The sequence below is a fragment of the Durio zibethinus genome, chromosome 9 (assembly GCF_047325235.1).
Source record: "Durio zibethinus cultivar Kanyao isolate XHJ-2024 chromosome 9, ASM4732523v1, whole genome shotgun sequence".
Lineage (NCBI taxonomy): Eukaryota > Viridiplantae > Streptophyta > Magnoliopsida > Malvales > Malvaceae > Durio > Durio zibethinus.
The window spans coordinates 23,319,619-23,339,280 of record NC_143170.1 but is presented as its reverse complement, the minus strand read 5'-3'; the positions used below and the strand labels follow the sequence as shown (position 1 = coordinate 23,339,280).

The following is a 19,662-nucleotide window of genomic DNA, read 5'->3' as shown; positions in this document are numbered from 1 at the left end:
AGCTTCAGAAAAAGGAATGTTGATATAAAGTTTTTTAAAACTTCCAAATTTAAAAAAAAATGATTTTCTGTCATATGCTGCTAAAGTATTTGTTAAAATGCTAGCCTTTATGGTTCTAACTTCTTAGAAACAACTTTTATGGAAATGGAATGGGAGGCCTATATAGTTATAAATTTTTTAGGAACATACCTAGAGGAACTAGTTATCTAAGTATGATCCTTTTGAGACAAGTCATCACCACTATCCACCTTGCCATTGTCTTTTTCTTCCTTTTACATCTTAAGCAATTTGGGTGCAACTATAGGTGTAACCTTATTCAAATCCTTAACTATCTCCCTACCACTCCTAAGGGTGATAACCTTGCAATGCTTTTTACTCTCCTTCTTAGAAATTATTTCAATGTTACTAAGAAAGGTCTTTTGTGGGTAGTTAGTAAGTGAGCTAGCTAATTGCCTATGTTGCATTATGAGGTTCTTCATAGATGTTGTCTTATTCTGGATAAATTAGCTTGATTTTGTAAATATTTTCCAATGAAATTTTCTTTTCTTTTGGTGGGTGTCGTGGTTGGTATTGAGGCATTTAAGGTTAAAATTAAGGTTTCTGGTACTAAGGTATTGAAGGTCGAAACTGAGATACTTAAAGTTGTTTGTATTATGGTAATGGAGTTTGTAAGAAACCTAGTAAGCTGATTGACTTTGTATAGAATGGTTGGCTTTAAGTATTACCCCATGAAAGGTTAGGGTGATTTTTCCATCTTGGATTACATGAGTTAGGATAGGGATTGAATCGTTGCCTATTAGGTTGATCAATGTAATGAATAGGCTTGGTCCTAATCAGGCATTTATGATTAAAATGACTACCCCTACATACATCACAACAAATGATTGTCTTTGTATGGATGAATTTGGACGAGGCACAAAAATAAATCTCAGAGATTCTATCATCTTGGTCAAGTTTGCTATATGAGTGTTTATGGTATTAAGAGTATCTAATTCAAACACCCCTAAAGCTTTCCTTGAATTTTACCTTTTAGTTGACCATTTTTAAGTGTTAGCTACAATATCTTCAATTAAATCATAAGCATCATCTACTTATTTGCTCATTAAAACCCCACTTGCAGTAGTATCTATTATAGTCCTAGTTTGTCCATTAAATCCATTATATAAAATTTGAACTTCAAGCCATTTATGTAGTCCATGGTGTGGACACCGTTTCAACAACTCCTTATACCTCTCCTAAGCCTCATACAAGGTCTCAAAATCAAATTATAAAAAGTTACCTTTTTCATTCTTAAATTTGGCTATTTTGGTAAAAAAAAAATAATTTGGCCAAAAGTTTTTATGCTAAATCATCCAAGTAAAAATAGGACCTGTTTGCATAGATGTTAACCAGCTCTTAGCTCTATCCTTAAGTGAAGAAAGAAATAACCTAAGGTGAATGGTATCATCGAGAAACCAATTTGACTAAAGGTGTCACAAATTTCAAGAAAATTACTTAGGTGAGCATTAGGGTTTTTATTAACAAATCATCAAATTGAATTGAAGTTTTTATATTTTATATAAATACTTAATTTTATCGAAAATAATTTGATTTGGATCAATTTTTATTCTTCATATGAACAAATCTAAATTTGGCGTATTATGACATTTTAATTAGATATATTTCATTTATATCTCGTAAGACTTGAAGTTTTTATTTATTTTACACGATTAAAATCTAATTTAATTTAATTTTAAATTAATATAAATTTAAGTCATTTGAGCTTAAAAGCCCGATGAAAGTAAAGCCCAAGTTAAATTAGTTAGTTAAAATTTAATTATTTAATTAAAAAAGTTGACTGCATGACAGGCTTTCTTCCTCCCAAAAAGTACCTCCATATTTCTGGCATGGCTTCCCACTTTCGCCTCATGTTTTGCCTTCCAGCCCAAATTCTTCCAACAACACACCCTAAAATCATCAGGCGTCATACCGCCACTACCATTGAAGTCCCCATTTTCAACACAAACAGATCCCATGTTTTTTAGAACCGAAAAAAACCAAAAGCACCAGTCTAGACCGAAACCACCAACTAAAACTCCCAAAAATCGTTTCTTTTTTGCTCCAGAGATCACAAAGTAATACCCAAAAAAATACACCACAACAGAATCAACAGCACAATAAACAGTACCAAAAGAAAAAATAATTAAAAAAATCAATCAAAATAAATTAGTTTCCAGCATAGGGATGTTTTTGGGTTTAAATACGTTTGAGGGGAGGCTGCCGGTTTGAAAGAGAAAATGAAAAGAAAGGTTAGGGATGGCGTCGAGAGTCGGCGCCTGGGCTTGGTGGCTGCCAGTGTTTGATTTTGTTTGAAGCTGTTTTAGGAGGAGGAATGGAGGAATTGAGGAACAGGAAGAGGGATCAGTAAGCTAACGATCGACGACGGTGGGAAGGAGCGGCATTCGGCGACTGGCGGTTGGGGAAGGCTGAGGATTCGGCTGAAGGGCGGATGGGGTGAGCGGCTGAACCACGGAGAAAGAAGAAGAAGAAGAAGGACAGGGATGGGTTAAAGAGAGGCTAAAACGGAGCGTTCAAGAAGAGGTAAAAATTGAGGGAGGAATTGTCCGGCGACCTGCTACCCAGGAATCCACCCGACGTAGAACCCACCCATCAGACACGACCTGCCCAGGTCCAGCCTCGGTTAGGAGTCTGTCAGATCTGGGTCTTTTTCTTGCTTTGGTCCACCTTGGGTTCAATCCCAAAAATCTTATTTGGTATATTTTTTTGGTCTTTCTTTAACTTTGTTCTGTTATTACGTGTATTCATTTTTCTCATATTTTAAATACTTTTCAAAATAAATATTTATGGATGATTGAGGCTGTTAAAATCAATAAATGAATAAAAAAATAATTTAAGGGATAAATTTCAAACGAAAATGAATTGTAATTATTCTATTGTTCTAAAGTGAGAGATTTTTAAAAAAATGAAAATAAAATAGGCTGGTATTCTTAAGTGAAAAATAATATTAGAAATCTTATCTAAATATGGGAGCGAATTTAAATAATTATTTTTTATAAAAAATACTTTTTAAAATTACTATATGAATTTATCAAATAAAAGATCAATTTTTTTAAAATTTCATTTATATATGAGGAGTTTAAAAAATAATAATAATAATTTTAATACTAAAAATATCATTTTCATCCCAAATAAAAATTTATTTATAAAAAAATTACATGCATCATTTAATTTATATTGATATTGTCATATACACATTTTATGCACAAATAATAAATATGAAATAATAAAATAACAATTTTCAAAAAAATTCTTTTAAAAAAATAAAATAATATTTTTTAAAAATGAATTTTGAATTCCTAAGAAATTGAAAGGAATTCAAATCATTATTTTTATTAAAAAATATCATTTTTAGTTTTACTAAAAACTAATTATGAGAATTTCATAAGTGGAAGGTTAATTTTCTTAAATTTTACCTATTGAAAAATTCAAGTAAAATTTTCAACATTAAAAGATTTTCATTTTATCACTAAATTATTTTAAAAAGAATGATGAAAAAATAAAAAAAAATAAAATTAAAGATTTATAAGATGAATTAAATTGGTGATTTATATATTTTAATTTATATTTGTATCATTCATTTGTTCATGTTACATTACATGCATTTTATATTGTTGCCAAAAATAGATATAAAGTAGTAAAGATGATTTAAAAAAAAAATTTATTCTTAAGTAAAATAATTCTTGAAACTCCACTTAAATATCAAAGATTCTCAATAATTATTTAATTATTATATATGAAGGAATATTATCCTTGATTTTAAGGATTATTAAGAAAGTAACCAAGTAAAGAAATATTTTTTTAAATTTCTCATAGATAATGGAGAATTAAAAAAATATTTCAAAATCAAATTTTTTTTATTTTATTCTTAAATAAAGCAGTTCTTAAAAGGATGACAAAACAAAGGTGTTTTATAAATGAATTTTTTAAAATATTAAAATAAAGATATTTTTTATCAATACTAAAAGATAATATATAATTATATAATAACTGTATAATCGAATTTTTGAATACATTATGGATTTGAAAGATTGAAATTGTTTTTGTGATAAATTTTAAATTAATTTTAAAATTTTATTAAAAAGAAAAATTTTTTAGACATCCAATCATGCTTAATAAAAAGATTAGTGATAATTTTTTATTTTAATTTTTAACAATTTGATCTAATCAATTGCGTTCTCGAACCAGTTATTAAAATTCGGATGATTGTAGATTTGATGCCTAATGCTTGTCTAAAATCCATCCACTCGTGCACAGCGCATTTACTAATGGTTCGGCCATGGTGTGTAGTTGAATAGGACTTTCAAAATTTTCCTTTCTTAATCCTCTAAGTGTAAGCTCAGTTTCAAGGTCTAAAGGGATCAACTCATGGCTACTCACTTTGTGCAGAGACCGACCACAAGAACTCCAAGTAAATGAAAACCGAAAATTTAATTAAGGAAAAGTAAAAGCTATTTACACTATCTACAAAGAGGTGAGCTAAATTACTGCCGAGTATGCTTTATATTGATATTAGTACTAAACTATACTGTTAATCCTCAACAACAATTTCAAAAACTTAATGTTAGTTATCCGCAAGTATACTAGCCGCTCAAATAAAAAAGTACGAGTAAATATCGTTCCTTGTTGAATTATCCTAGTAGTTTCAAGCTGTATTTCTTTGTTGATTCTAATTCTTCGATTTTCTATTGTTTAAATTCATGTAGTTTAAGGCATTGCAATGTAAATGTAATGTTAGTGCATTATGATCCATTGTTTAATCTAGTTCAAGTTCATTAATTTAATTGCTTATTGTGAAATCATGGATAAGATTTAGATTATATGCATTAGATTGATTGCTCACTTCCATTCTATTTCAATTTCATGCATTTTTATAGAAAAATGCATGAATTCAAAATAAAGGGACTGGCAAAAGTAAAAGTAAAGAATTGTAATGCAAATTCAAGAACTCAATATCAATGCAAGATATTAACTAAAACAATTAACATTAAGAACCAAAGAAAGCATGAAAGTAAATTTGAAATGAAAACAGAGCTGCAATGGATCCAAACAGCCACACAACTTCAAAAATTATCAAGATCACAAGAAAAATTAAAGGGATCACGTGCAATGCCTACCTCAATGAAAATCCAGCTAGGAACAAGTTCAAATCATCCTCTACAAGCATCAAATGGTGTTAATCTTCAAAAGAGAAGCAAAAACACCTAATCACACCCCTAAATTTTAATTATTGAACCGCACATTCATTTCTCTAGCCGTACTTTGATTTTCAATAAATTAAAAACTCTATTTTCTTTGGAGATCAAGATGAAATGTAAAACTCAAGCCCAAATTGCAAAAATTGCATACTTTATTGAAATCATCAATTTCATGAAGAAAAGCTAAAGAAACTGTAGCTCAAATGTAAAAAAATATAATTCAGAAACAGATTTGAATCAAACATGAAATTAAAGGTGAAATTTTGAGCTGTTAAAAAATGACATTGCTAGAAATTGTAAAGAACATTGTAGGAAATTTAAATGAAATTGTAAATGAACATTTAAGACAGAAAATGAAATAGAAAATGTAAGAAAATTCATCCAAACAACTCAACTCTACAGAGAGGAGTTGCCTAAGAATTCTAAACCGAACCTAAGGAGCTAAAACTAAACTAAGGAAAACTTCTTAATTTCCAGCAACTATCCTCTATTTATTGGCATCAAGTAGTCCAAATGAACCAATAGGAGTGCTCAAAAGTGCAAGTCAGCAGCTAAGCAGTTGAAGAACTTCCAGCTCACTGAAACCGCACATGTGCAAATTACTCCTTTGGATTTCCTCTCAAGTCAAGCAAATTGTTTGAAACATTGATGTTGATCCAAATGTTCTTTTAAGTGACCAGTGGGAGAGCTTAAAAATGCGAAATTAGCAACTAATTCCTAATTTCTTGGAGTGCAATGTTGTGTTCACGTACAACACTTGAAAACTGCCCAAACAGCCAACTCATTTCCCTTCTCTTTGTACGTGATGATCCTTAGTGTTCAATTTTCAGCCAATTAAGAGTTCAAATTTTGTAGAAGGCATGCTTGAATTTTGGAAAATAAATGCCTCCATAAAAAAGATATCCTGTACAAAAGTACAAACACCACACACCCAAACCCTGAAACCTCAATTCAAGTTGACGCTTGTACAAAAATGATTGGGTGTAATGGGCTACCAAGAAAACAGAATATGGATCACATCCAAGCTCCCCATCCTGGAAACATCTGACATAATCTCTCAGGATCGATGGCATCTTGAATTAGTTGTTGAACCTACACCATAAAAATTGAACATTTAAGTAGGCTTTTCAATACCAAAGCGCTATATTGCAACTAAAGTAAGGGCCGAATTTCCATCAAACCAATGAAAATAAATTGTGGCAAACAGCAACTCCAACAATATATGCAACATGAGGAGGCTGGCTTATGATTATTTGCCTTCTTTTTAATAACATTATATTAAATATATAAACTCAGAACAAAAAATTCCCTAACTGTTTAATTAAAGCCGCAGGTAGTTTATCTGTTGCTAACTTAGATAGGATAAGCAAATAGAAAGAACCATCACGGGTCAGGTAGAAAAAAATCTTGGAAAAGGAAAAAACTAAGTCCATGAGATGCAAACGATTATAAAGCGATGATTCAACTGGTGTACAGTTTTTTTATGCATAACAAAAAGGTCATTAAATGGAGTTTGGTTGAGGCAAACAAAGACAGAAGCACATCCATTGATAAGAGGATTACAAAAAAAAAGCAAAATTTTCAAGCTAGCAATATTTTCTTGAAATTTAGGACCACTAATGTGGCAGTTGTAGTTGAAAATTACCTGCCCATGTACACTTCTCATTTCACCTTCTTCGTACCCATCTAATTTTTGTTTGACACGCATCAGAGCACGTGCAGCATCCTTATTACCTTCATATTCATCTTGGAAGCCTTCTAAGCTTGATTCCAAATCATAATCTGTTTCCTGTCAATGGCCATGAGAAAGAGACTAGATCCGTGAGAAAATATGTAACATTTCGAGAAACACAGATGTCAAAGCAGTTCAGCCAATTTACTATTTAGATAAAAGAGCTTGTTCACTTATACAGGAGAATATAGGTGATGACTCCACATCAAGTATTACAGAAATTATTAAAGATAATATATAGAATAGAATAATAAAGAGGAAAAAATTTTATAGTTCTCGATATTATATCTTTGTACAAGTTTACTAATGTAATCCCAAAATTCAACTTCTTATTTGGTACAAAGGGAGACCGAAGCCTAGGGAATATGGGAAGGGAATTGCAAGTGCTGGGGTTTGATTTACTAATGTAATCCCAAAATTTGACTTCTTATTTGGTACAAAAGGAGACCAAAGCCTAGGGAATATGGGAAGGGAATTGCAGGTGCTGGCTATCAAACCCCAGCCTTGCAGGAATCCACCTCCCTTAGGAAGTGGATGAACCATTTAGGCTAAAGCCCAAAGTTCCCCAAAAATTTGACTTTGCCATAGCTGGAATATTCTATGAATCAGCCACGAACTAACTAGTCCATAACAGAAAGGATCTTAACTTAGATATTTACATAGTGTGGCCCTTAGGTATTACCTCAAGTGGTAGAGGGAAACAGGTGCTTAGCTGAGTTGCATGCAGAATTATTAACCACCACCCATTAAATACAAGATGGAGGTATGGGATTCTATTATTTGTTTATTATAGATGGTAGAGCCTTCGGCAGTTCAATCCTGTAGAGTTCAAGTTGATAAATTGTACAGCTTAAAACAGTTATGATTGTCAATGCCCATTATCTCACTCTTCATTTCTCTTAACCAAAGAAATGCTGTAATCAAATTGCATTAGTGGGCAAGAAATATTATTTGAGGAAATACCTTCTGACGCTGCAAAGCCTTCAGGGGTGATAAAGCCCACTTATAAAGAGGATCATGGATAAAAACCTGCAAAGAATTCTTATCATTAGCAAAGATAAATTAAAGAGAGAAATTTAACTTACCCAATTAAGCCATACCTCAATAATAGTCAGTAGAGCTTCTTTATTTGTCCGCATTACAGAGAGAGTTTCCTCACAACATTTTCTGAAAATACCTTCCACTCCAGCAACACCCATGCCATCGATGATGTCTCTTGTCAGCCTGAATGGAACCTGTCACAATTCGTTAAAGGAATGGATGGTGAGAAATAATAACAATAATTGAAATAAGTGATGGGAGAAAAAAGATTGTTAAATTCTCAAAGAAACATACCCTCTCAGGTGTCTTGAGCATTAAGCCTTGTTCAAAAGCAACACCAAGATCAATGTGAACAACTTCTGCTGTGGCTTGATCAATTAAAATATTCATAGTATGTCTATCCCCAAGTCCAACAATATAACCCACCTGAAACAAAGATGTCTTCAGTACCATCACATATGGTGATAGACTCATGTCTTCAGTGCTATCGCATGTGGCTTGATCAATTAAAATACTCATGTCAAGAGCCAACTTCATTGAGGCTACATTGTTTGGCAAAGAGGTAATGAAATTGAGATTTAATCTGAATTATTATTAATGAAAATAATACAGTCAAAGAATTCTCCAAATGGATGAATGTTTTCCATTTTCCCTTTGACTCAAAGTTGCACAGATAGAACTACATTGCCTAGGCTGTTATAGATTATGACTCTTCTTAAAAGTGGCTTAGTTAGAACATCAGCATTAAATATTTATGTTATGGTATATATTGAAGTGGAATATGGAGAGAACACAACTTTGACTGTTGGAAACAGAATAACTACCCATTTTTGGCAGCCTAATGTTCTAAAAAGAGTATGTCTATCAGTGCAAAAGATATGGAAATTAAGTTTTAGTTAATTCTTTGTCTTCCCATCTATATAAGTTAGGATTAACTGGATGAAGTCCTAGAAGGTTAAAAAAAAATGAATGGTTGGATGGCATAATATGGGGAGACAATTCTTAGCTTTAACATTAATAGGACTTGAACAATAATGCAGAGCAGAGTACGCCTACCATTGAAGTAGCTGCTACACTTCGTGTGTAGGATAGTCTCTTCTCAAACCAGTCAGCTGGTTGCAGAAATCTTTCCAGAAAAAAGTAATGCATGACAGGTCTGCATAAGGTCTCAACTAAATTAGGATTTGAAAAACATTAACAATTAAACAGTTATCTTAAATTTTGAAATGTAAACCTGAACTTCTCACAAACTTCCTGGAAGGCTTTGCGCTTGTCTTTTTCCTATCAACAGATAAAAATAATATCAGGTAGATTTTCTTTTTCATCCACCTACCTCAATGGAGAAGGGTTACAGGTTTTCTCCAGATAATTAGAATATTTACAGCTAACGGAAATAAACCATTGATAATTCCAAAAGAGATAGAGTAGAGGAAGAAGGGTTAGGCACGTATTCTAAGTTAATATTTAAATTTACAGCTGACAGATATTAAACTACTCTTTGTTATGCAATAACATAACGAAAAGGCAACTTGCATTTGACATGTGTTCTCGGCATTTTAGAAATGACCAGTCTCCGATTCCATAGCGACCATGTGCACCTCCATTCCTATTGCTGAAAATTGATGATATCGAGTCATTAAAATTCAATATAATATCTCACAATCAACTGGTAATGCTATAAGACTGTAACTGTAGTAAGTTAACTAACCTTCCTGTAAGATATTCTCCTAGAGGAAGAGTCCCATCAACCCATTCAATAACACCAGCACTTGGAGTGAAAGGAACAACCTAATTCATCAATAACAAAGCATTTATAACTTTGAAAGGATAAGTATATTTAATTAAAATGCACAAATGTATGTTATTAGAAACAGAACCAGCCAGCACTGCTATTGTTTTTCACCCTCACAAGACTTATTCCGTGAAATCACCATAAAGCCAAAATTTAAACAAAACCTTATTATAGTTCAAGTTTTTCAAGAAGAAAAATTGTATGAACTACACTGCAACTAATTGAAAGAACTTTCAGAAATGGTGAAATTGTACAACACACACAAGAAATCCTGGCATCCCTTACAAATTTAAATGGCAAAAACACTAAAAAACACATTATGTGGTCATTAATATATGTATCTTACAACCCTGATCAGATGCCTCTAATGAAGGAGAAAAGGAAAAAATATATAAGTAAAATCAAGAGAACTCAGATATACATGATACAACATGTGGAAAACCGATTCCTAACCAGATTTGATTAGTTGTCATTCATTTAGTATTTTGGTTGTTTCCTAATAAAAGGGATTTGGTTCATTGACCAAATTCCTACTTGGTACTTTCCATTTTAGTTAGAGAATTTTTAAATGATTTGTTATTATCTCTAAGATATCATGGGATTTGCCAGATTTGATGCTTTAGCTATATATATCTTCTTGTACTCTAGAAAGTTTTTTAAGAATTCATAAATAAGATTTTTTCATGGTATCAGAGCAATCATCTTGAATCATCAAAACCAATATATTTTTTTCTTTCTATATCTCTATCTACACCATGGCAAGTAGCACAGGTGTGTCTAAGCCCCCTATTTTGCCTATCACCGGTCGCAAACTCAATGGACAAAATTCATCCAGTGGTCTCAATCAATGATGTTGTTTGTTTATGGAAAAGGTACGGAAAATTATCTCATGAGAATGGCTATTTCACCCAGCGAGAATGACCCGAAGTACCGAACCTGGAAGTTGGAAAATAGCATGATAATGTGGTGGTTGATCAATTCTATGACCAACGAGATTGGTGAGAATTTCATGTACTACAAAACTGCCAAAGAGATTTGGGATGCTACGAAAGAAGCCTACTCCAACGTAGACAATGCGTCTGCAATATTCAAGATCAAAAGCACTCTACATGATCTGCGGGCAACGAGACTCCTTTATCACAAAATATTTTAATTCCTTAACTCATTATTAATAGCAATTAGATATCTTTGAAGAAATAACATTGAAGTGCCCTGACAATAGCTAGCAATACAGGAAAATAGTAGAGAAGGACCAAGTTTATAAGTTTCTACTTGGTCTAAACAAGAGCCTTGATGATGTTCGTGGAAGATTTCTTAGCATCAAGCCATTACCCAGCATTCGAGAAGTTTTCTCTTAGGTCCGCTGTGAAGAGAGTAGAAGGAAGGTGATGCTAGGGACATCATGCAATCCACAAGAGAGAAAATTCAACCCTTGCTACACAAGGACCAAAATCCTACCAAGGTGGTGAAAATCAGCAGAAAATAGGTCCTTCGTGAAAATCCACAGAAGAAAGGTAACAGACCTTGGTGTGACCACTGTCAAAAGGTAGGACACAGAGGAAAATTGTTGGCAAATCCATGGGAAACTTGCTAACTACAAACCACGTTCTACTCGAAATCGAGAGTCATGAAATTTTGCCACCACCGAGACAACTCCAACACCCCCAAAATCAAGCCCATTCAGTAAAGAGCAGTTAGAAGTCCTTCAAAAAATTGTTTAGCAATCTCTTCAGAACACTGGGTCAATTGTAAGCACAGCGTTTGTTGCACAAAAAGGTAACTCTCTCAATGTTCTACTTGTGCAAAGTGGAAAAACAAGATCTTGGATTGTTGATTCAAGTGCATCAGACCACATGATTGGTGATGCATCAGTGTTCCATGAATACAGCCTATGTTCTGAAAACCTCAGCTCAAATAGCAGATCGGTAACTCTCTCGGGTAACCGGGGTAGGTTTAGTCATTATTTCAAAGGACATAACATTTAACTATGTTCTACATGTCCTTAATTTAGATTGCAACCTTCTATCTATTAGTAAAATTACGAGATATCTTAATTGTCCTACTAAAATTCTTTCCAACATATGTGAATTTCAAGGTTTGGATTCAGAGAAGAAGATTGGCAATACTAGGATGTGTGCTATTCTAGTAAAAGTAAAGAAAATACAATCATGTTATGGCACTATCGTTTAGGACATCCAAATTTCTTGTACCTCAAAAAATTGTTCCCTGATTTATTCAATAAAGGTTCCAAGTCTTATCAATGTGAAATTTGTCAATTTTCCAAACACACTCGCAATTCATATCCAAGTCAACCATACAAATCAACTCATCATTTTTCTATGATCCATAGTGATGTTTGGGGACCATCGAGGGCTAACAATATTACAGTTTGTAGATGGTTTGTTACCTTAATTGATGATAACACTAGAGTTACATGACTATTCCTCATGAAAGACAAGTCAGAGGTTAGTTCAATATTTCAAAATTTCCATAAGATGGTGCACTCAATTTCAAGCAAAAATTTAGTTGCTCAAAACAGATAACGGGCAAGAATACTATCACTCAATTCTTGGATTTAAATCAAAGAATTATTCATTAGAGCTCATGTACTAAAACTCAACAAAATGGAGTTAACAAGCGGAAGAACAAACACTTGATCGAAGTTGCAAGATCTATTATACTAGCCTTTAATGTCCCGAAACATTTATGGGGAAAGGCAATCCTAACAATAGCCTTTCTTATCAATAGGATGCCTTCTCGAGTACTACAATTCCAAACCTCCTATCAAACACTTCTCAAAACCTACCATCATGTCCAAATCATTTCCTCCATACCAATCAAGGTGTTTGGATGTACTACCTTTGTTCATATACACCAACAACAACGCAGTCAAGTAGACCCTAGATCACTCAAGTGTATATTTCTTGGCTACTCACCTAACCGAAAAGGCTACTGATGTTATTCACCAACTACCAAAAAGTTTTACACTCTATGGATGTCACCTTCTTTGAGAATCAACCATTCTATCCTAAAGCCAATATTCAGGGGGAGAGTTCTAGGGAATATCAACTTTGGGAGATTGAGCCATCATCTGATCCTTCCTCTACTCGTCCGCCAATTCAAATTCCCATTTCAAAAAATTATTCTTCTTCTTCCAAGTCAACTAGTCATCTTGAGTCTCCAAAATCTCCTGAAACCGTGCAAAAGACAAAAGCTAAGGAAATGATTGTATACTCAAGGAGACCGAAATCTCAAAAGGAGATGGGTACCTATACATCTCCAACACAGAACCAAGATTTTGAACCAAATTCGAGGACTTTTGAAATTCATACAGGTAACACAATTACTGAACCTATATCTCCAATGATTTTCCTAGTGATGTTGATTAGCCCATTGCTATAAGAAAAGGTGTTAGATCATGTACTCAGCACCCTATTAGTAACTTCATTTCCTATGAAGGGTTGTTTCCTACTTATCGAGCACTGGTTACATCATTAACTAATGTTTATACACCGAATACCATCAAAAGAACACTCGAACAACCAAAGTGGAAGGCTGCAGTAATGGAAAAATGCAAGCACTAGAAAAGAATGGCACATGGAAAATTACTAATCTTTCTTGAGGAAAAAGCCCGGTGGGATGTAAGTGAATTTTTACTATCAAACACAATAGAGACGGAAGTGTGAACAAATTCAAAGCTCATCTTGTGGCTAAGGGGTTCACTCAATCTTACGGGAGTGATTATGAGGAGATGTTTGCTCTTGTAGCAAAACTAAATTCTGTCCATGTGTTACTACGATCACTTGCTGCAAACCTAGATTAGCCTCTTCAACTCGATATCAAAAATGCATTTTTGAATGGTGATCTCATGGAAGAGGTCTACATGAAGATTCCTCCAGGGTTTGACAAGCAAGACAATATCGACGAGGTGTGTAAGCTTCAAAAATCCTTATATGGCCTCAAACAATCTCCTCGCTCTTGATTTGATCATTTGACTAATGTTGTTAAAAAGAATGGGTTCTTACAATAACAATCCAACCACACTATGTTTGTCAAGCATTCACCAAATAGCAAGATTGCTATTATGATTGTTTATGATGACGATATTGTCCTCACAGAAGATTATGAAAAGGAAATAGTTGGATTGAAGACTCTTCTAGCTAAAGAGTTTGAAATAAAGGACTTGGAACAACTTCGACATTTTCTTGGCATGGAAGTAGCTCGATCAAGAAATGGTATTTTTGTTTCACAACGAAATTATGTACTTGATCTTTTCAAAGAGAAAGGGATACTCAGGTGTAAACAATGGATACTCTGATGGACCCAAATGTCAAGATGGGAACCGGAGATGGAAGTCCTCTTGCAAACCAAAACAGATACCAAAGACTCGAGGGAAAATTAATTTATTTGGCGCACACTAGACCTAACATTGGCTTCTCTGAAGTATGGTAAGTAGATTTATGAACAATCCTAGAAAGAGACATATGGAGGCAGTATACCAAAGCCTTCCATACTTGAAAAAAAATCCAGACCAAGGGTTAACTACAAGGTATTGTACATATGTGTCGGACAACTTGCTCACCTGAAGGAGCAAGAAACAAGCAAGGGTAGCTCCATGTAGTGTTGAAACTGAATTTAGGGCTGTCTCACAAGATTTGTGAATGAATTTGGCTTGAGAGAATACTACAGGAATTGATGAAGTCAACTAGAAATTCAATGAAACTATTTTGTGAGCAGCTATTAACATTGACAAGAACCCTGTTCATCATGATCGAATGAAACATGTAGAGATTGATCGGCACTTCATCAAAGAGGAGATTGAAGAAGGCACAGTCAAACTAGTATACACTCCAACAGAACATCAGACAACCGGCATTCTCACCAAGGCTCTTCATTGTGGCAATTCGAGAATTTGAAGTCCCAGTTGGGCATGATTGATATCTACCACCCAACCAGATTTGATTAGCTATCATTCACTTAGTATTTTGGTTGTTTCCTAAATAAAAAGGATTTGGTTCATTGACCAAATTCCTACTTGGTAGTTTCTATTTTTGTTAGAAGATTTTTAGGTGATTGGTTATTATCTCTAGGATATCATGTGATGTTTTAGCTATATATATCCTCTTGTACTCTAGAAAGTTTCTTAAGAATTCATAAATAAGATTCTCATGAATTTCTTCACGACCAAATGAAATTCTTGTAGTCTATCCCGAAAAAAAGAAACCCTTAAACGGTTCTAAAGTTTGAAAACTACACAAAAAGAAAAGTAAATCTATGAGCTAACCATCATTTAATTTAAACCAAACTTTCAAAACAACATAAATGAAGTCAATTCTTTGATTCCACATAGAAAATGACCTTCAGCTAAACAAGTATGATATAATGTTTCATCCTTGTTATAAAAGAAATGAGAAAGTACCTTGTATGTACGTATGACTAATCTCCTTTTCCATGTATCACGATGATTCTGTAGGAAAGTATTGACTAGTCCAAAAAATTGTTCCATAACCTGAAAAAAGTATTCACGAGGTTTACATTCAATTTAAGTGATGCACAAATGGGCTACCACTACTCGAGAAAAAGTACACTATTACAACAATCTTAGAAGGGAAAAGGGAAGATATCACAGCATGTTATTCATATCAGACTTAAGGCTAGTTTAAATAAACTTTTACATGATATTTATCAAAGCTATGAGCATCAACTCTAATCTGAAATTGGAAGTATGCCCTAAATAAATTGACCTATGTTTTGTTGCCAAAAAAGATATATATATATATATATATATTATCTATATTCACTTGGAGAAAAACATTAGCGAAAACATTTTTATACACAATGCTAAAAGCAGTGGGAGGTAGATGTCAGGGTATGCATATTTGCTGCATGCTAATAGATTGTTATACTTTCCAAAGTATATAGATTCTAAGTCTGAGCACTATTTAGAGATTTAACTGAGTCACCAAGAAGATACTAAAACAGAAGCATAGAGAAAATTCCTACAGCATCTTGTCTTAGGTCATCATTCCCAGATTTTGCTAGCTGCTTGTATTTGCGACCATCAGAACCCAGGCATTCAACCACTTTTGGAACATTTACACCATTCATTACCCTGCTTATTTCATAAGTACCAATTAAGTGTTAGCATCTATTGTTATAATAGTGAAAAATATAAATAGTGATCTAATCTCAAACAGGTAATATTGCCAAACGCACATAACCGAGTCTGCCAATCCTCTGAAGAATGGAAAAGAGCCTTCACGGTATTGACAGCTATGGTCAACTGGAAAGCTGGCTGTCAATACAGGTACCTATCAAAATAGAAAAATCAAGGTTCAGCATCTCAGTGGCAGGATTCAAAGAGTGAAAGTTGCACTAAACAACTACTGATCATAGCAAGAAGCAAAAACAAGGTAACAGCTCAAGAAATATATCATTCAACCTACACAGATTCAACAAAGTAAAAAAAATCATTCAGATAAAACTGTCACAAGAAGCAGAATATGAGACTTTTTAGGATGACACTGCTCCAATTACAACAACATGAACCAAGTGTGAGTTAAAGAAGACCAAAAGAGCAATTAAAATATTTTCTAATTACTCCTCATAAAAAATGTGCTTTCAAATTCATATTCCACTTTTCAATGAAGTATTGCAAACTATAACAAACATAATCTTGATTCTTTCCAATTTCATATTTGTCTCTAAGCAGTTACTTAATAGTCATGTCACGCTGTCTTTTGCTACAACATCTGCAATATCCTTTTAGTAAGCCCAAAACTGGAGTCAGTCAAACATGGAGTGGGAGGGACACTTTATACGTATTAGTTTTCAAAAAATAGTTAAAAACCTACAGATGACTAACTAGTCAGTGAAATGGTAGTCGGCCAACAAAAGTGCCTAAAACCAAGATCATTAATAAACAAGCATCTAGAAACTACAGCAAATTTAAAGTACCTAAACATGTGTCCTTCCATTGCCTAATTAATGGCTGTATGTTCAGACTTGCATGGTGAAGTTAGGGCATGATTCTAACTCATTAAATATACATAAACAAGTATTTGAGCCCATATAAGGAGAATAGATCTATTAATTGCTGTCTAAACATATTCTGCCTTAATTTTGTGACTTTGTGATTAATGAAAAAAAACTAACCTGAAACAGATATAGATAGCAATATTTTTAGCACAGAAAGAGCATAACTGATAACATACAGACCTCTTTGTATAAAATCCAACAATTCAAAAGTAATGAACCAGAAATAAGCACTTACAAGTTCCAGCTGTCGTACACTGCGAATTTCTCTCGGCAGTGGTACCTTTCTACTGGTGTCCTATCGAGAGAATTTTAATTAATTATTGGAGTGAAATTGAACTACAGCTTGCTCTAAAGAATAGAAATGACACAAACACTACATATTTGGAGTATCTGATAAAACCTCTCTCTTGGTCTCAAGTTCTGCAAGCTTGATATAGATCTCCACCATTTGTTTCATCTGACAAATATTGAAAATAATGATGACAAGTATAAACTAACACAATAACAACCATTGAGAAGAACCAAAAATAAAATAAAACAACAATCTAATCACCTGTCTGATAACAGGCCCATGATATGCTGATAATTCCCCTAAGAGGTTTTCTGCTGCAAGCTTTTTATCCACATCCACAACAAAAGAGTTCCTGCTACGCTGTTTGTCCTTGATACGATCACCATTTGCAAGAGCTAGAAGCTAGCATCAAAATGGAAAGAAAAATAAAATATTTTAAACAAAAATGTGTAAAATATATTTAGCTATAAAAATACATAGGCACTAAAATGTTACATAAAAGTTTCTCTGCATGTCCTGCTAGGACTCAAAGGTTAGGTAAGCCGTCTCTTTCTGCTTCAACCACCAGTTTAAATTCTTATAAGCTTCTTCCTTTCTATTTTTTTTTTAAGTTACTCAAATGATGTCTTGTGCAATGGAACTTTATTTTCCCAAAAAATGGCAGCAAGGTTGTTAAACTTACCTGGAAGATTGTATGGTACGGATGATCAATGGCCATTTTCTTCACAAGAGACACCAAGGCAAACTGCAAACGGATAATTCAGATTAGGAATTAAATTCGACTTCATAAAAAATTGAACACTCCAAGAAATGTAAAACCTGAAAATTATTAGGCACAATTCCATTTAGGCTTCCCATCCTTGAAGCAATTTGGTAAACCAGTGGAACAAATTTATAAGTCTGAACCTGCAAAGTCACAAGTATAATAGCTCAAATAAGATAAAAATTGTATTGAGAATATAATGGGCTACATATCAACTACATCTACATCAATATTGGCCGTGAACTCCCTGCCTCATCAATTGTTTTAAGCAAGTTATTGACGACATCTTGGCTAGATGAAAGACTGAACCACAATGATACAAGTCGAAACACCTGAAAATCGGAATTAATATTAATTATGGTAAGTTGGCTCTATATTTTCTCAAGGACACGAATCAGAAATTTTTGTTTTATTTTATGCACAAAATACTTAGATAGAAGCACATACCACTCTTACGTCATATTTGTCACCTATGACCAAGCAACATTTATATCCCTCCAAAGCTAGGCTGAGAAAATTGTCCCTGTCATCCTGGAAGGTCAAGAGAAGGATATAAAATATTATTATCTATACTGGATTAGAGAGCTTTATGTCAGTCAAAAGACAAATTACACCTGTGCAGTACCAAATAAAAAAGTACACCAGATATTCCATGATTATAGAGCAAAGCCAAATATTTTATCCTTTTGTCTCTCTCTAAGCAAGCTACATCAGATAACTTATAAGTAGCAATATCTGTCGGCTCAACAAATGCCTTTTTCCGCAGAGCACATGCAGAAATTCATTCTTAGATAGAACATGCTTCCTAAAAATGAAAAGAGTAAATCAGTACCTGCAATTTTTGTGCTTCTTCCTCATCCATTGCAAGCTGCTTTTTCAACTCTTGTATTTTCACCGAGTAGTCAATTTTGTCCCCCTAAAATATACCATCATCCAGGACAAGCAAAATGAAAGCATTGAATTTTTAAACATCATAACAACCAATTACATAACATTCCATACAGTTGCCTTGAATGGAAACAACATTGTAACGTACCTCTGTTGAACCTTTTAGCCGCCGAAAAAGGGCTTCTAGTTCTAATTTCTACAAAGTCAAAAGTTACACAAAATTCAGAGAGAAGCTCTCTTTGTATAAATGCATGTGTTCAATTGCTACCTTATGTTTTCTTAAATGCATTGCTGCTTGCCATTCATTGGAATTAAGTCTGTCCTCGTAACTTCTAAACAGTGCATCTGCATAATGTGCAAGGTGGAAATGAGTCTGACTTTGTCTTTCTGCAGTCTTCTTGTCAGCAGTCTTGTGACCCTCAGCAAGTGACACTGCAGGTTTTAGATACTTCTCGAAAATAGTTCTTGAGCTATATTTTCATGGCAAACATTAAATGAAGAAAAATAATCAGCATTTACTATAGATAAAATGGAAAGGAAAAAAGAAAAAAAGGAAAGAGCAATTGGTCAGAAGGGACAGTCATACCTGCTAGATCTAGTTTCTGCCAGCCACTTCCCGACCAATCGATATACATCTGATGCTTCTTCATTCAACTGATAAGTTTGCAAGATATATTTTCCAAGGCCGATAGCCATTTCATGCTGACCTTGAGCACGCAACAGCTTTGCTTCCTCAAGCTGCAGTCACACAAATATTTCAGCAAAGCCTGGTTCCACATTTTATTTAAACACATCTATGGTCACCCGATATGGAGGCATGCTATCATCCAAAATATAACATTAAGACCATTTATAACAGAG

At 33.7% G+C, this 19,662-nt stretch overlaps 1 protein-coding gene and 1 non-coding gene across 17 annotated transcripts in view; one reads left to right on the top strand and one right to left on the bottom strand.

The window, feature by feature from the left end:
• The first annotated feature begins 1,191 nt into the window (after positions 1–1,191).
• LOC149516882 (small nucleolar RNA R71) lies at positions 1,192–1,298 on the top strand. The gene has a single exon (XR_016345412.1). It is a non-coding gene; the product is annotated as a small nucleolar RNA R71 (small nucleolar RNA).
• A 4,251-nt stretch (positions 1,299–5,549) lies between these two features.
• Positions 5,550–19,662, bottom strand: part of ATM (Serine/Threonine-kinase ATM-like protein) — a 69,034-nt gene continuing 54,921 nt past the window's right edge. For 15 of the 16 annotated variants that reach the window (XM_089765900.1, XM_089765905.1, XM_022911400.2 and 12 more), the window contains 23 exons: positions 19,388–19,539; positions 19,070–19,271; positions 18,950–18,997; positions 18,746–18,829; positions 18,361–18,444; positions 18,165–18,245; positions 17,970–18,056; positions 17,833–17,895; positions 17,412–17,552; positions 17,259–17,315; positions 17,094–17,153; positions 16,037–16,131; positions 15,824–15,932; positions 15,240–15,329; positions 9,737–9,816; positions 9,562–9,640; positions 9,263–9,309; positions 9,085–9,184; positions 8,323–8,454; positions 8,088–8,222; positions 7,951–8,016; positions 6,901–7,044; positions 5,550–6,347 (listed from right to left, as the gene is read on the bottom strand). In XM_089765900.1, coding sequence (XP_089622026.1) covers positions 6,270–6,347; positions 6,901–7,044; positions 7,951–8,016; positions 8,088–8,222; positions 8,323–8,454; positions 9,085–9,184; positions 9,263–9,309; positions 9,562–9,640; positions 9,737–9,816; positions 15,240–15,329; positions 15,824–15,932; positions 16,037–16,131; positions 17,094–17,153; positions 17,259–17,315; positions 17,412–17,552; positions 17,833–17,895; positions 17,970–18,056; positions 18,165–18,245; positions 18,361–18,444; positions 18,746–18,829; positions 18,950–18,997; positions 19,070–19,271; positions 19,388–19,539 — 2,214 coding nt within the window. In that variant the 3' untranslated portion in view covers positions 5,550–6,269. The remainder of the gene's footprint in view (positions 6,348–6,900; positions 7,045–7,950; positions 8,017–8,087; positions 8,223–8,322; positions 8,455–9,084; positions 9,185–9,262; positions 9,310–9,561; positions 9,641–9,736; positions 9,817–15,239; positions 15,330–15,823; positions 15,933–16,036; positions 16,132–17,093; positions 17,154–17,258; positions 17,316–17,411; positions 17,553–17,832; positions 17,896–17,969; positions 18,057–18,164; positions 18,246–18,360; positions 18,445–18,745; positions 18,830–18,949; positions 18,998–19,069; positions 19,272–19,387; positions 19,540–19,662) is intronic. The other variant, XM_089765904.1, reaches the window with a different exon arrangement.